The sequence below is a fragment of the Colius striatus genome, chromosome 7, assembly GCF_028858725.1.
Source record: "Colius striatus isolate bColStr4 chromosome 7, bColStr4.1.hap1, whole genome shotgun sequence".
Classification (NCBI taxonomy): domain Eukaryota; kingdom Metazoa; phylum Chordata; class Aves; order Coliiformes; family Coliidae; genus Colius; species Colius striatus.
This window is the reverse complement of record NC_084765.1, coordinates 7,462-22,822: the sequence shown is the minus strand read 5'-3', so window position 1 is coordinate 22,822 and position 15,361 is coordinate 7,462. Positions and strand designations below refer to the sequence as shown.

Sequence of the window (15,361 nt, the reverse complement as noted above, 5' to 3'; positions counted from 1 at the left end):
GAGCCCCCCACAGCGTGTGGGGCACAGGCTGCCACAGCCTGGCTGTGGGGTGGAGGCTCAGCAGCCTCCTGCAAGCCCAGACCTGTGCCTGGGCACCAAGAACACGGCTGCTGCCTCCTCCTCCTCCTCACAGCCATGGGGCCCCTTGCGACACCGCCGCTGCCCGCTCTGCCCCACACCCACCCCACTGGGCACACAGGGGCTGTGCCTGGGCCCTTCTGACCTTCCCCCCCCAGCCCCACAGTCCCCCCGAGCACAGGGCAAGGCTGCCCCTCTCCTCCCGAGCAGGCAGAAGCCGGAGCAGGGCCCTGGCGTGGCGAGGGGGAGCGGTGGGGCCGGGGGCCGTGCCCCTGCCAGGGGAGGGGGAGCAACTCCCAGCCAAGACAGTGATTTTATTTCTTAAGAATAAAAAAAACACCCAAAACGGACAAAACTCTCTGAGAACAGCTTCCTACCTCGTAATTTCACAGAAATCAGCTTGGAAACGGCGTTTGCTCTCCCCCTGCTCCCGCGCCTGCCCCGGGGCTCTGCCCTGTCCCAGCCCAGTGGCACAGGCACGGCTGAGCCCGCAGCAGCCCCGCCAGCCTGGGGAGGGGAGCAGGGGCGTGGGGTTGAGCCCTGCAGCCCCCCGCAGCAGCTCGGCTCTGCAGCCTGGCACCGGGACGAGGCGCCGGGTGCGTTTCGGGGCACCCGCCGGCTGCAGGGTGTGCCCACAGCCTTCCCCCCTCCCGGCAGCAGGACTCCCCAGCCTGGCACTAACGAGTTAATCAATTCATCCCTGGCTAAATGAGACCCTTGAGAACAGCCCCAGGACCCCGCTGCGGCCCCTCCCCACACTGACCGCGGGGGGTTGGTGGGTGCCGTGTGCCGGCGGCAGAGCCAGGGCTGAGCGGGCACCGGGGTGGCAGCGGCTTCAGGCTGGGCTCGGGGTGCTAGGCCTTGGGGGGCTTCTTGCTGCGGGCATTCCACATGCCACGCTTGGAGTGGTAGTAATGGTAGAAGTTCCTGAGGCGCAAGCGCTCCACCTCCAGCCCGCTCTGCAGCACCCTGCGGGGACAGCGACAGCGCTCGGGGCATGCACACGGACTGAGCCCCTCCTCACAGCACCTCCTCACATCCCCCTGCAGCCCCTGACACAGCCCCTCCTCACAGCACCCTGCAGCCCCTGACACAGCTCCTCCTCACCACATCCCCCTGCAGCCCCAGACACGGCCCCTCCTCACCACATCACCCAGGGATGCACCCAAACGGGCTTGGGGCAGTGTGGGGTGAGTGGCTGGACGCGATGAGCTCAAGATCCTGACCAAGACAACTGTGTGAAGCACCCGTGGGCCCGGGGTGGGGGCTGTGGGACCCCTCCTCACCTGTCCAGGAGCTCCCAGTCCTCCCCGCCCCAGCGGTCTCTGAACTCCTCCGTGTTCATCCCTCCCACGCGCTCAAAGTCCGACTTGTAGATGCCGAAGAGGCCGAAGCCGTTCACCTCCCAGTAGCCTGGAGGGGAGCAAAGCAGCGAGGTGAAGGGTGTGGGGAGACCCCAAATCCCCACAGCCACCGCCTCTGCGCTCCCCTGGCTGCCTGGGAAGCAAGGGGGACACCCCATCCCGCCCCCCCCGTGGCTCAGCCTCCATGGGGGCGGCCGCCGGGGGCATCACACCCACAGGCTCCAACCCCGCCCTGCCAGAGCAGCGCCGAGCCGTGGGCCAGGGCCGTGGCGAGGCCGCGGTACGGACCGTCGGGCTCCCGCGGGGAGCTGCCGCAGCCGAGGCGCATGACGATGGGCGCGTAGGCCAGCTGCCCCTCCACGCAGTGCTTGCGGATGCTGTCCAGGATGTTGGCGGGGAAGTGGATGTGCAGGTCGCAGAGGAACACGATGCTGTGCCCGTCCTGCACCAGGGGACAGGGGGAGCAGGGAAGGGTCAGGGCGAGGGGCTGCGGCGAGGCCCGAGCCGGTTCCTGCGGCACACAGCTCACCTCGACCGCGTCCACGCCGGCCTGCAGCCCCGCCGAGCGCTCGAAGTTGCCCGTGCGCCGCAGGTACTGGAACCTGAGCAGAGAGAGCAGGGAGCTCGGTGCTGCAAACCAGCAGGGACACAGCCACAGGGGGACAGGAACCACCCACAAGCAGAGGGGACCCTCCCAGCAAGGGGGTCAGCTGCCTACGACTCGTCCTCCCGTGAAGAGTGGGACGGTTGCTGGGTCCCCACCCCCTCTGCACGGAAAACGAGTTTCAACGCCCCAAAAGGCGAGGGGCGGCGAGGCAGAGCCCTGTGCTGGGCTGGGCGAGGAGCAGCCGGCTGTGTGTCGCAGCAGGAGGGCTCCAGCCCCCGCTCCCAGCCTGGGGGGAGCAGCGCGGGGCGGGTTACCGGGGCAGCCGGGCGTCCCGCAGCGCCCTCTCCACGTCCATGTCGTCGCTGTCGAAGTCCACGAGGATGACGTTGAAGTTGGCGTCCCTCGTGGCCTCGTACAGGTGAGCCATGTCCGAGATGAACTGCTGGACCCAGCGGGCTTGGTTCTTCACTGCCAGACACAGCCACAAACGTCCCTCAGGCTCACCACGGGCGTCCCAAGAGCATCCCCTTCCCCAAAGCCAAACCAACGCTCCTCCTGACGAGGGGCGAGAGCCTCACCCCCCTCCTCGGGCCAGCCCAGAGGACGCACCGAGGAGCACAGGGGTTGCCTTCCTCCCGCCCGAGGAGGCCGAGCAGCAGCAGACGCCACGGAGAGGCGGGTCCTGCCGTCACCTACCGGGTACCACGAAGTGCACCATGACGTCCTGCTTCCAGCTGAGCCGCAGCGGCCGGCACAGCACGGGCTTGCCAGCGAGGACGCTCCAGGCGCTGGGCTGGGGCTCGGTGGCCGCCAGGGCCAGCCCCTCGGCGCTGTCGTCCCGCTTGCCCTGGTGCAAGAGCACGTAGACGTACTCGGAGAGGCGCACGGTGCGCTGGCCGCGCTCCGCCAGCTCCAGCTCCAGCAGGTAGCGGTTCCCCCGCGCCGTGTCCCGGCGCTTCTCCACGTTGACGATCCTCAGCAGGGTGTAGATGCTGCAGAGCGCGGAGAAGCGCCTGAAAGGGAGCTCCAGGCGCTGGCCCCAACCCACCGCCCATCCAGCCGGGCCCCGGGGAGCCAGGCGGGACACGCAGGCGCGTCCACGCCCCCTCCTCAGCCTCCCGCCCTTACCCTCCGTTCTTCTCGTTGAGCTTCTCCATGTACTGCGCCACCACGTCGACCACCTCGCTCTCGCTCAGCTGCAGGTTGCCCGACACGTTGCAGCGCAGGTCGTTCCAGTCGGAGCGCAGCAGCTCGAAGTCCACCGAGCTGACGCTGAACGTCCTCTGCCAGTTGATGGAATCCTCCAGCCAGCTCTGCTGCAGCTCCCCGGCCTCGTAGCTGTAGTCTGACATCTCCCCTTCCTCCTCCTCCTCCTCTTCCTCCCGGCCCTTTCCCTCCTCCTGCTGGGACGCCGTCGTCTCGGACATCCTCAGAAAGGAGGTGACCCGCGTGGCCTCCGAGCGGGCGGCGTCAGAGGAGCTGTAATTGGCCGTGGCCGCTGTCCCGCCTGGGGCAGGGGTCGGGTCCTCGTGGGTCTCCCTGCTGAAGAGCCCGTCGGTCCCCAGGGCGAGGAGGCCAGGCTTGGGCGGCCGCTCCCACCTCCTGCCGCCCCTCCGCCCGGCAGCCTCCCTCTCCTTGGGGACGTCGCCCAGGAGCCAGGGGGCCCAGCGGCCAGGGCCGGCACGGAGCTTGCTGGAGGCGCCGGGACGCTTCTGGGGGGTCCTGGAGCCAAGGTGGACTTTCTTCAGAGGCTTCGGGTAAAGGAAGATGCCAGGGAAGGCCGGCTCCTGGGCCCGAGCTCTGCGCTTGCCCGGCTGCAGCCTGGTCACGTACACCTTCTCCTGGGCCTTCCGGGGCTTCTCCCCGGCTGCTGCGGGCCGGCTGGGGCCCGGCGCCCTGGCCTTGCCACCGAAGATGGGCACGGAGAGGTGCGGCTGGCGGCTCAGGGCCCCGTCGTGCTTCGAGGACGCCAGCAGGCGCAGCTCCTCCTCCTCGGCCTCGCCCGGGTCCAGCGGTACCCAGCTGAGCGCGCGCCCGCCGCCCTGCCCCGGCACCGGGGCGTCCCGCAGGAGGGCGGAAGGGCTGGGGCTGGGGCCAGCCCGGGGGGACGCGATGGCCCTGCCCGGCTGCCCAGCTGCGCCCGCCCCGGCCCGGCCCCGCGTGCGGCGGAAGCTGTAATAGTCCAGGTCTCCGTAATCCCCCGTGACCGGCGCCGTCTCTTTCCCTTTGGCTCCGGGCAACGGCCCAAAGCTCTTCCCCTTGGCTCGGGGAGGTGGGTCTGTGGGCTCAGGGCTGTCCACTCCTTCCTCTTCCTCATCCTCGAGGAAATCTAAGGGAGTAAAGGCAGAGGTGAAGGCTCCGAGGGTCCCGGCCGCTCGCACGTGCCCCGCAGCGTGCCGGCCCGAGACAGGGAGGCAAAGCTCATCTCCAGCCTCCAAAGGGCTGCTGGGGGAGGGAGACGGAGCTGGGGGCGCTGATCAACGCTGTGGGCACTGACTGATGCTCATCAGGGCTGGTAGCTCCAGGCTGTGCCAACTAACCCCCCTCAGCCACATCTTGGCACCCCTCTTTGTATCACCTGGGAGCAAATCCAGCCTGCCAGGGCTCTGCCGGGCTGCACACCAGCAGCAAGGTGGGCTCTGCACAGCATCCCCAGGCTCTGTGCCAGCTCCAGCCACGTCCCGCTGCCCACCAGCCCAGCAGATGCAGGCATGTGGCTCTGAGCTGTCGGGAGGGTGAGCCTCGAGCCCGGCATCCCGCTGTGGCTGAGCCAGGGGGGACGTGTGAGCATGCAGACTGCTCGGAGGGACGCTGCTCCTCGCAGCCCTGCCCTCCTCCCCCACCCTGGCATTGCTGGGGCACCCCTGAGCCGCAGCTCCTGGAGGGTGCTGAGCCCTGCGCCAAGCTGCTGAGAGGTGCCCGGGCAGCTGCCAGCGGAGAGCGATGACTCACTGTCTGGGCTGAGGAAGAGAAACGCTCGCTGGCGCGGGTCCTCCTCCTCTTCATCCATCTTCATGTACTTGTAGAAGCCAAACCTGAGAGGGAGAGGAGGGTGAGGGAGGGGGACAGGGGCAAAGGGACGTGCCCGCACACACGACGGCCCGCACAGGGCGGAGCGGCCCCGCTGCAGAGGGAGCTGGGGCTGCCACAACCCAGGAGCAACGCCAGGTCTCAAGCTGCAACGTGCCTGAGAGATGGGAAGGGAGTCAGCCCGGAGGTGGCTGTTCCACGGGGGACACAGCCTTGGCACACATGGCTGAGGCCGTGGCATCTCAGCGCCGTGTCCCCAGCTCTGCTGACATCAGCCCCTCCACGTGCCACCCCCAAACACCAGCCCCCCGCTCACTTCTCCAGGTAGAGGGGGGACTCCCTGTAGAAGCACTTGTTCTCCGTCTCCATGTGAGTGAGGCGCGTGAAGTCGTTGGGGTACACGAACGAGAGGTAGACCTGGGGAGACCAGCATGGCCCCGTCAGCCCGGCACACAGAGGGGCAGCGGGGCCAGGAGCCGCAGCCCCCGGGCCACCGGCACGGCCCCTCGGGGACCCGCGGCACCTCACACACCCCGCAGGGCAGGACGAGGTGGGGGAGCTCAGCCTGACCCTCCAAGCGAGGGACGTTTGCCCCTAGAGCAGGGGAACATGTCCCTGCCCTGGGGTGGGGGCAGAGCGCTCCACAGCTCCTGGCACCTCCCCCGGGAGCGTGGCCCCATCCCCATCACCCACTTACAAACTGGAGGCCCTGGTAGCGGGCGATGGGGAAGTCCTTCACCACGTAGGTGGGGCTGTAGGCACAGGGCACCAGCACGTTCTCCACTCGGGAGGCCTCGATCGCAGGGGCTGAGGAGAGGAGCAGACGTGGCTCAGCCCCACGCTGTGCTCCTCCGCCCCTGAAGCCCGACACATCCCACAGTCTGCAGCCCAAACCGTGCCAGCTTGCCCCCTTTACACTCCAGCAGGGACATCCTCCACGCGGGATGCTCCGGGTGCTGGTGGCAGCCAGGGCCTGTCTTTTTGCCGCCCCTAAAGGCCCAGGGAGATGTGCAAGGGCTTGGTCCCAGCCACTTACTGAGGAAGAAGGTGTCCCTGGGGTCAGGCTTGAGCATGTCAGCCCCGTGCTCATCCTGCTGGGCCTCCCAGAGGTAGCTCCCGCTGTGGCTGGCCAGGGTCTGCGGGATGTGCTCCACGTGGTTCATCTTCAGGGAGGATTCATCTGAAGGAGGTGAGGACAGGAGCTGAACCCCAGCGGCTGAAGCCCAGGGGCATACAACTCGGGAGCACTGTCCCACGAGCATCCTCCAAGGTGGCACTTCCCAACCTCCCCATCCCTCCCACCACGGTGGACTCCTCCTGCTCCCAGAGGAACAAGGGGAGGTGATGCGTTTGCAGGAGGGCAAACCCAGCTCCTCCAGCCCTCTCAGGCAGTCCCAGACCCCGTGACTAATCAGCCTAATGATTATTGCCATCGACTAATGAGCACCAAGAGGTCAAGGGCAGAGCTGATGTCAGCCAGGCGGCCCCAGCTCTGATTACAGCATCGCTCGCCACGCTCAGAGAGGAGAGGTGGGAACGCTCAGGGGCTCTAACTCCCAAGGGCACAGGAGTTAAACTGTGACTGCTCAGGTGCAGGTGAATGCAACATGAGCTGGCTTTGCCTCAGCATCAGGGACGAGGGTGGCGTGTCAGCCTTGGTCATCAGCCAGCCCCCAGGCTGCCCTGGGGGAGGTCACCTTGCCCCGGTCAGCTCACGGCACCCAGCGTGCTCCCTGTCCTGCCGAGCTGCGGGGACACAGGCAGGGCCTGGAGCAAGCAGGGACCCCCTGCCCCAGCCACACATCCTGCCTGGGGTGGGGAAACGCTCCCCAGCTGCGTCCACGCAGCCCCTGGACAAGCTGGGAGGGAGGGTGCCCTGTGCACTGCTGGTGTCCCCCACACATGCCCCCCACACCAGGGCCGTGGCTTTGCCCCAGGATGCTGCTGGGCTCCTGGGGAGTGGGATGGAGACACAGAACAGATAAAGGTCCAGGGGGGAAATTTATCAGCACATCATCCATCTGATGGGCACCTGCATCAACAGCAGCAACGCTCCCCTCACCTGACCCCCATCCTCCCCCCACTGATGCCTGCCTGTCCCCTCCTGCCTCATTGACGCCTCCCAGCCATGTTTGACGACCAGTCCTCCGTGGCACTGAGCACTGGGGCAGGACCCATCCATCAAGTCCTTTCCTACTGCCAGGGAAGGGGCAGGAAGCAGAAGATCTATAGATTTAATTAAACCCTGTTCCATCCATCCCTGCTTACACGACAGCTCCTCATAACTCAGGGCCAGGGCACAGCCAGCCCTCCGTGGTCCCTCCTTAGCAGGGACGAGGCTGCAGCATCACGAGAGCTGTGCTTCCACGTCGGGTCACCTCCACATCTCACCTTTAGGAGGGTCTGAGCACACCTCCAGCACCACCACTCCCCACCACAGCCCCTTGCCTCCTTCCTCACCCCCAGCAGAAGCTCTGGGGGTTGGAGAGGGTGAGAGAACCTGATTTCCCACCCCCTGGCCCTGGTGCCGTCTCTCCCTGGCTGCACCGACACTCGCAGCCCCCTCAGAGCTTTGTTGTGGTGGTGCAGCACACACAGCCCTTACCTGTGTACAAGGAGATGTAGGAGGAGTCAATCACTTCGAACTTCAGGCTGGGGAGGAAAACTCGCCACTGGGCAAAAGCACAAGGAGATGGAGAGTGAGTGGGAGGATGACAGGGGTTCAGGATGCAGCTGAGCCCCCCAGGCACCACAGCATGGGCCCACCACCATCCTCAGCTCCCAGAAACGTGTCTGCACTGATCCCAGCCCCAACCCTGCAGGAGGGGAACTGGGGAGAAGGCTGCTCCTGGCCCAGCACAGGCACAGGGGATCTGGGACTAGCAGGCGTTCCCTGTGTGGAAGGCTCCTTCCTGGGGGAAGGTTCCCAGAGGCAGGACATAGGCTCAGGCTCTGGGGACTGCCAAAGGGCCATTTGTGGTCCCCCTGGGCCAATCTGGCCAGCCCCAGCCCCACATCACAGCAGCAGCAACACTCCAGGCAGCAGCAGCAGCACAGGCTCGTGTCCTGCCTGGGAGAGGGGTGATGCTGGAGCACAGGGCAGCTCCTCCTCACGTCCCCTTCCACCTCGGGGAAGGCAGCAGGGAGGCCACAGCCCTCGGACATGCAGGAGCCCTACACCACCTCCTCTCCTTCCCGTGCCTCAATGCAGGCTCCAGAGGGTCCTCAGAGCTGCCTGCTCTGAGTCAGCCACGAGGTGCATTTTAAAAGCACATCTTCAGCCTTTGTCCAGACAAGCCCCGAAACCCCCACAGGGAGAGATGCATTAGGGTCCTGCTTGTTGTTGTTGTTGTTGTTGCTTCTTTCTGAACATCTGAAAGGCTTCTCTCCCTCCAGCAAAGAACAGAACACAGTCTCTCCCATCTATTTGTTTTTCCACAGCAGAAACACAGATCTTATCAAGATGGACCCAGATGGAGTCCCAGGAGGAGGGGGGATGAGTGATGGGGAGGAGGGAGCCAGCAAGGAAAGGGTGTTGTCAGCCTCCTCGCTGCTTTGCTGGCACAAGTTTGACTCCAGTGATTAATGACTGCTTGGGAGAAAGGAAACCTTTGCTAACGAGCCAACATCTTCCCCTCCCAACGCCAGCCCCAGCTCCTGACACGCTCCAGGCTTTGCCAGGGCTGCACAGCCAAGGAGCACAAGCTCGGATTTTAAACTCGTGGCTATCTCTAAGGGGGGAACAGAGTGAAAAGGGCCCCACTCCACCAGCTCGGCCACCTCTCCCACCACTGGCCCTGGCACAGCGAAGGGAGCTGCAGCACAGTGTCCTGGGACCTGCTCTGAGCTCTCCCTGCCCCTGGCAATGGGCTGCTCTGAGCCCAGGGGAGACGTTTCCCCCCACCAGCTCAGAGGAGGGGAAGGGAAGGGCCTGGCCAGGGCAGCACAGCAGCAGCAGGGGAGGGCTGGCGCGGTCCTGAGCTCCCACCAGGCCACCAGCACCAGAGGGTGGGACGAGCAGAGAGAAAAGCAGCCTGTGCCAGGGCTGCTGTGCGGGAACAGCCTGAGGAGACGAGCTCAGCTCTGTCAGAGCAGCCCCGGCTCAGCCCCCCTGCGCTGGCAGCCGTGGGAAGGGGGAATCGTGGCTCTGCTCCCAGATGAAGCACTTTAAGGCACGTGGGGAAAGGCCCCAGCACCGCCTGAGACAGGACCAGGCTTGAGAGGAGCTGGGCCCGGGGGCATTTACTCACCCCAACTTCCACGTGGTCCGAACCTCGGTCGTCCTGCTTGTGGAGCAGCTCGAAGTAGTAGCGCCTGGAGGACATGAGGCTGTGCAGGAGAGGAAGCCGCGGTTAGAAACCGGTGCTGAGCCACTGCTGCCGCTGCCAGGGCGATGGGAACCCCCAGGACAGAGGGGCTGCCTCGGGAGACCCCCTCTGATTGCTCAGTGGGGGCCGACACCGGCCGTGTGGGGTGGGTATCGGCTCCCCCACCCCGCTTCAGCAGACTGGGGGGATCCCCACGGCCACCCCACGCACCATCTGCAGAGCTGGCTGCAGCGCCTTCACAGGCCTGGGGTTTGCTCTGGTGTGGGTCTGCTGAGCTCCTGCCCAGCCCCAGGTGCCTCTTGAGAAGGAGCCACGGTCAGGGTCTCCTCCTGGGAAGGAGGAGCTGCCCAGAGCCAGGGGAGCAGCAGCTCCGTGGCCCCGAGCCTGAGCCGGGCAGGGCAGGGCAGGACACACTTACCGAAGGGGCCTGGAGACCTGGGAGCTGAATTTGGTGAACTCTCCTGGTGCTGTCCACTCAGTGCCCAGCTGGGGAAGGCAGGAGAGTGTGAGACCCCCCAGGGACACAGGGCCCAAACCCCACCAGGCTGTGAGCGTCTCCCCTCCACCTCTACCAGGCAGGATGCTGCGCTGCAGGAAGGCTGCTCCTCAAGCAGGAGGATGCCCCAGGAGCTCTGTCCCAGGGCCTGCTTGTCCCCAGCTCCTGCCACAAGAACTTGTCACCAGCCAACACCACCCAAGAGCCCAGAAATGCACTGGTGCACCAGTGGGGCTTCCAGTTACAGGAGTCAGCAGCGAGAAAACCCAGGAGCAATGATTAAACCCCCTATTCTGGGACATAGGCTGGACTTTGGCAGCTACAACTAGGATAAGACCAAGGAGCAGATGGCCCTTCAGAAGCCAAACCAGGCAGAGATGGGACCGTGCTGAAATAACCCAGCAGAGCAGGGGAGCTGCCTCGGGACCCTGCACGAGCTGCTGCAGAGGGACTCGTAGGAAGGAGGGTCTGTGGTGGCCAAGGAGGGCCCACAGGTGCCAAGCATCATGAGCTGAGTGCTGGGGATGCCCTGAAGGCCCCGGGGGTGGCCAGCAGCAGGCAGGGACGGGCAGGGACACGCACCTTGCCCACGGAGGCGGCCAGGCGGCAGTTGGAGGGGCTGTCGTCCGAGCTGAGCCAGAACTCTGAGTTGTCATCAGATGCCACCGAGAACTGGAAATCCCCTGAGGGAGCAAAGGAGAGAGAGACACTGCAGAGGGACACAGCAGCACCCTGGCATGTGGGGAAGGAGGCATGGACAGAGGGCAGAGGGCCAGACCCCACACTGCAGCTCCGTCCTGGCTTCACTCTCCCTCCACAGCAACCAGGGAAAAGGGTGTTTGGCTCCAGAAAGAGCCTCCTGCCTGGGAGCCAGGGGGTTGGGGACTGTCTCCAAGAGCCTTTCTGTCCTCCAGTGGCCCAAGAAGGAGGAAGGAGGCAGCTCTCTCCACGTTGCTGCAGGGGGAGCAGAGGCCAAGCTCCACCACTCACCATCCTTGAAGGGGTGGATGTAGCCAAAAATCCTCAGCCCGTAGTTCTTCCACTTGGGTGACACAGCCAACTTCTTCACCGTGGTGCGGGTCTGCAGAGGAGAGGCAGAGACATGAGAGCACCAACAGCCCATGCTCAGCCTCGTGCCTGCCCCCAGCAGCACAGAGACACCTTCTCCTGGGCTCCCACGGCCCTGGCACCAGAGGGGACACTGAGGTCTCATCACCACCCACCTCTCCCTCCATCCCTGCTCCCCTGGGAACAACCTGCCCCAAACCAAACCCAAAAGCCTCCAAGCAAAGGCCTTGAGGAGGAAGGCCACTGCCAGCAGAGATCCAGCAGCACCCAGGGAGGGTCAAGGGGCTGCTCCCCCCATCCCACTGCCCCCAGCCCCGGACTCACGTGGGGGAAGAGTGGGAAATGGAGGTTCTTCCTCAGGTGCCTCACGGCCCCTCCACACCAGTCTTCAAAGACGTGCAAGTTTGCCTTCCCTTTGTACTGCAGAGTGAGAGAGGGAGATGAGTGAGCGTCCTCCTCACGTCCCACCCCACTGACAGCCTTGGGACACGCTGCCAAGCCCTGGGGCTGGCACCCACGTGGAAGGGCTGAGCTCCCCCCCTCCCCAAGCCAGCCCCAGGGACACACCACCACCAGCCCTCAGGAGATGGCCACGATGCCAGCCCCCAGGAGAGAACTCTCCTCTTGCTGCTGCTGCTCCCCTGGGTGCCAAGCACCCCTGGGCAAGGGATGTCATCTGGATACAGCACCAGAAGCCCGACCGAAGCGCTCTCGACAGGCACAGAGCGGGCAGCAGGTGCCCCTTGCACACCCACACAGCCTGAGGAGGGGCTGCCCCACGGGCTCATCCCCCGACACCACGCTGACCCCAGGGCAGAGCCCCCGGCCAGCTGATGGAGAGCAGAGGGGAGGAGGAGGAGGAGAGCTGGAGACGGCTTCAGAGCACACTGAGGGAGAACAGGCTCTGGGCTCCCCAGTGAGGGGCTGGGTGGACTCTCCAGACCCGCCCCCCCTTCATCACCAACCCCTCTGTCGCTCCTTGCCCACCTACCTGCTCGTTCCAGGGCAGAGCCTGCCTGGTCAGGTTGAGTTTGGGGCGTGTGGTGGCTCGGTCGGACCGTTGGCCTCTGGAAAACCATCCATCCAAATCCTGCCCGTCATTCTGCCCGAAATCCAGGAGGGGGAGACGAGAGACGGGGAGATCAGGGCCAGGCCAGCTGTGCTTGCAGCCCTGCCTAGACCCAAACACCTCATTTGGGACAGTAAGCACCAAGGTGAAAGCTTTCAAGGCTAATGGCAAAGGGAAACAGGAGGCAGAAAACTATTGGCAAGGTGTCCCGGGGAGCAGAGCTTCAAACTGCTCCAGCTGAAACAGTCCTGCCAAGGAGAGAGAGGAGTTTCCTCCAAACAGTGAGCTCTCTGTTCTGCTGGGCTACTGCAAACGGAGCACTTTGGGCTCAGTGTCCCAGAGAGCAGGAGCCGTCTCCAGCACCCGGGCGGGAGGCTCGCCTGTGCCGTTAAAGGGGATTAGCTTAATCCCATCACCCGTGTAACTCGGGGGGATTAGGTGAGCCCTCGCTGCCCCTGCCTTGCTGAAGGGCTGAGGGCAGGCGGCAAGGAGCAGCCAGGCACTTCTGGAGCCCACCCAGAGCATCCTCCCCTTCACAGCACCTGCAGCTGCAGCAGAGCCACGGTGAGCCCGTGTCACCCCCCCCAGCTCTCTGCCATCACACCCCGGGATTGGGGGCAGAGGAGGGACCAGAGCTCAGCTGGCACATGGGGAAGGAAGAGCCCTCAGCCCGCTCCCAAGAGCTGCCCCTCTCTCCCTTGCCTGGGGCGGTGGGGAGCTGAGAGTGTCATACAGGGACCTGGCTGCTGTCACAGCCCACTGCCACACTGGAGAACAGCACCAGCCCTCTCCAGGCACGGGACAAGGAGGGAAGTGCTGTCCCCGTCACCCGTCCCAGGAGGACTCGCAGCCGCGGCTCCAGCCAGGTGAGGAGGGACGGTGCCAGCCCTGAAGGGCAGAGCTGACTCTCCCAAAGAGAGAGGCAGAGCCTGAGCCCTGACAGAGCACAGCCCAGTAGGACACAGTGCCAAGGGAACAATTAGCAAGCTTTCCCTAAATGCACCCTCAGTGAAGGGCAGTGGTGTCCTTGGAAGCTGTTGCCAGGGACTGTGCTGCATGTGTTGGAGGACTCGCCCTCCTCCTGGGGAGAGCCGAGGTGTGATCCCCACCGAGCCGCTCCATCCTCGCCCTGCACCAGCCTCTGCCTTCTCTGGGCACCTCATTGTCCTCTGTCCCTGGTTTGTGAGGAGCTGGGAGAGACCACGAGAGGGAAGATGACGCCGGACCCTTCTCAGAGGGGCACAGCGTGAGGGCACGAGGCGCGACACAAAGTCCCGGCGGGACGTTGCGGGCCGGGGGTTGCCCAGCACGGGGGCTGCAGAGGCTGTGCCCCCTCCACCCCGGGGCTCCCTGCTCCGGCTGCCTGTGTTGGGCAGGAGACTCGGGGTGCCCTCCCCAGGGGCCACTCTCTGCTCCCCTTACCATGGGCTCGTCCTCGCGGCTCTCGCTGGAGTCCTCGGCCGTGCCGCGCCGCGCCGGGCTCCGCGCTGCCGCCGGCCGCCTCCCGGGCTCCGTCACCTCCCCGGGCCTGTCGCCATCTGCCAGGGAGCACAGGGGCACTGAGACCACGGCCACTGCCCACACCTGCCCTCCCAGCGACAGCCCTCGCCCTGCCACGGGGAAAGGGACCGAGAGATGCCGAGGGGACGTGTGCGGAGCAAAGGCTGCAGCCCTGGGGCTCAGCTGCAGGAGAGAAGCCTGAGCTCAGGGGCACCTCAGCAACGCTGCTCAGGCCCTGCAGGCTGCAGAGCCCCAGGGGGGGCTGTGGGGGACATAATGGGCACAGGCTGGGACACAAACAGTTCCCCTGGGCCAGGAGGAGAAAGTCCTTTGGTGCTGAGGGGAGGGAGCCCTGGCCCAGGCTGCCCAGGGAGGCTGTGGAGGCTCCTCAGGAGGTTCCCAACCCCAGCTGGACACGTTCCTGTGCCCCCTGAGCCAGGGGAAGCTGCTGGAGCAGGGGCTGGGGGAGCTCCAAGGCACCCTTCCAAACCCATCCATGACTGCCACTGCTCCTGGGATCCTGGCTGCGATCCCCCTCATTACATTTGCAGTAAGCAGCTTGCAGCAGCTCATCAGCATCAGGTTTAATTACACCCCCACAGCCCAGCTCGTGGCCCTTTATGTAAGAGCTGGGCAGGATAAGCTCCTGGGGGACCCCGCTCCCTGTCCATCCTGCAGATGCATCCCCAGAGCATCCCACAGCTCTGCCCAGAGCACACCAGCTCTGAGCCCCCCAGACAAACCCACCACACCAAAGGCACCATCCCGGAGACCCCGTTACCAGCCCTGTCACAGATGGCTTCGTTACTGTGTGCTGCATCAACTGTTCCCAGCCTCCAGACCGCTCCCTCTGCAGCTCACCCCCCTCTTCCTCAGGCTGCCGAGGGAGGGTGTGTTCCAAACCAGCCTCACCTCCCAGCACTAAACTAACTGACTTCCCCCAAATGAAGGTGCAGACTGGGAAGTTGCAACGGTTCCAGGGGCTGGGGAACGTTCCCTTTCTCTGCCACAGCCGCCTCTGAAGCTTTTAGACAGGCACCTCAAACCCCAGCGGGGTGGAGGAAGGCTGTGGCTCAGCCACGGCTTGTGGCACACAGCTGGGGGCTGTGGCTTCTGGCACTGGCACACGCTGGGGTCTGTGCCAAACCAGCTCCAGGGGATGCTCAGGAGGCAGGTGCCCCAGGGCCCCAGCAACACACACCCCAAAACCAGCTGCCCAAGGTACCGGGGGAGCCCCAGAGGCCGCGAGGAGCTGCGGGCACCGTGCTGAGGGGGTCACCCCTGCTCAAGGGGATGGTGAGACACCCCTGCCGCCCCCCAGCGCATCCCGGGGGGCTCCTGCCCCCCCAAAGCCCAGCAGCTGCCGGGTGGCTCGGGGAGCCATCAGCATTCCCGGCCGTGCCGCCGGCGTCTCCTTGGAGACGGCAGCACAAGGCCCATCCCCACCCGGGCACAGGAAATTAAGCTCTAAAGCCCCTTCTTCTGCTCTCAGCCATTCTTCAGCCCCTGGCAGCTCCAGCTCCCTCCTGGCAGCTCCCTGCCTCCCTCCCCTCACCCCCAGGGAGGCTGACGGGGACCATCGCAGGCAGGAGCAGGAGCAGACCCAGCACCTGCTCTAGAGGCTCCCCCATCAGAGACTGGTTTGGGTTGGAAAAGCCCTTTGAGGTGCTGGAGCCCTCCCCCTGCCCAGCCCAGCACTGACCCACGGCCCTCAGCACCTCTAGCCCCAGGGCTTTGGGATCCCTCCAGGGCTGGGCACTCCCCCAGCTCCCTGGGCAGCCTGGCACAGGGGCTGACACCCCTCTCAGTTCCTCCTAAATC

The 15,361-nt window shown here is 65.3% G+C and overlaps 1 protein-coding gene across 1 annotated transcript; it reads right to left on the bottom strand.

Annotated features, from left to right (window-relative positions):
- Positions 1-382: 382 nt before the first annotated feature.
- On the bottom strand, positions 383-13,578 carry B4GALNT4 (beta-1,4-N-acetyl-galactosaminyltransferase 4; the record flags this gene model as incomplete). The annotated part of the gene is made up of 19 exons (XM_062000691.1): positions 383-1,047; positions 1,365-1,491; positions 1,731-1,884; positions 1,972-2,044; positions 2,364-2,517; positions 2,746-3,041; positions 3,178-4,378; positions 5,002-5,084; positions 5,396-5,496; positions 5,777-5,886; positions 6,116-6,259; positions 7,685-7,751; positions 9,330-9,408; positions 9,826-9,893; positions 10,486-10,586; positions 10,894-10,984; positions 11,296-11,391; positions 11,963-12,073; positions 13,463-13,578. Coding segments are annotated over 19 exons (3,287 nt in total), but the record flags the coding sequence as incomplete, so codon positions are not given.
- Positions 13,579-15,361: the final 1,783 nt, after the last annotated feature.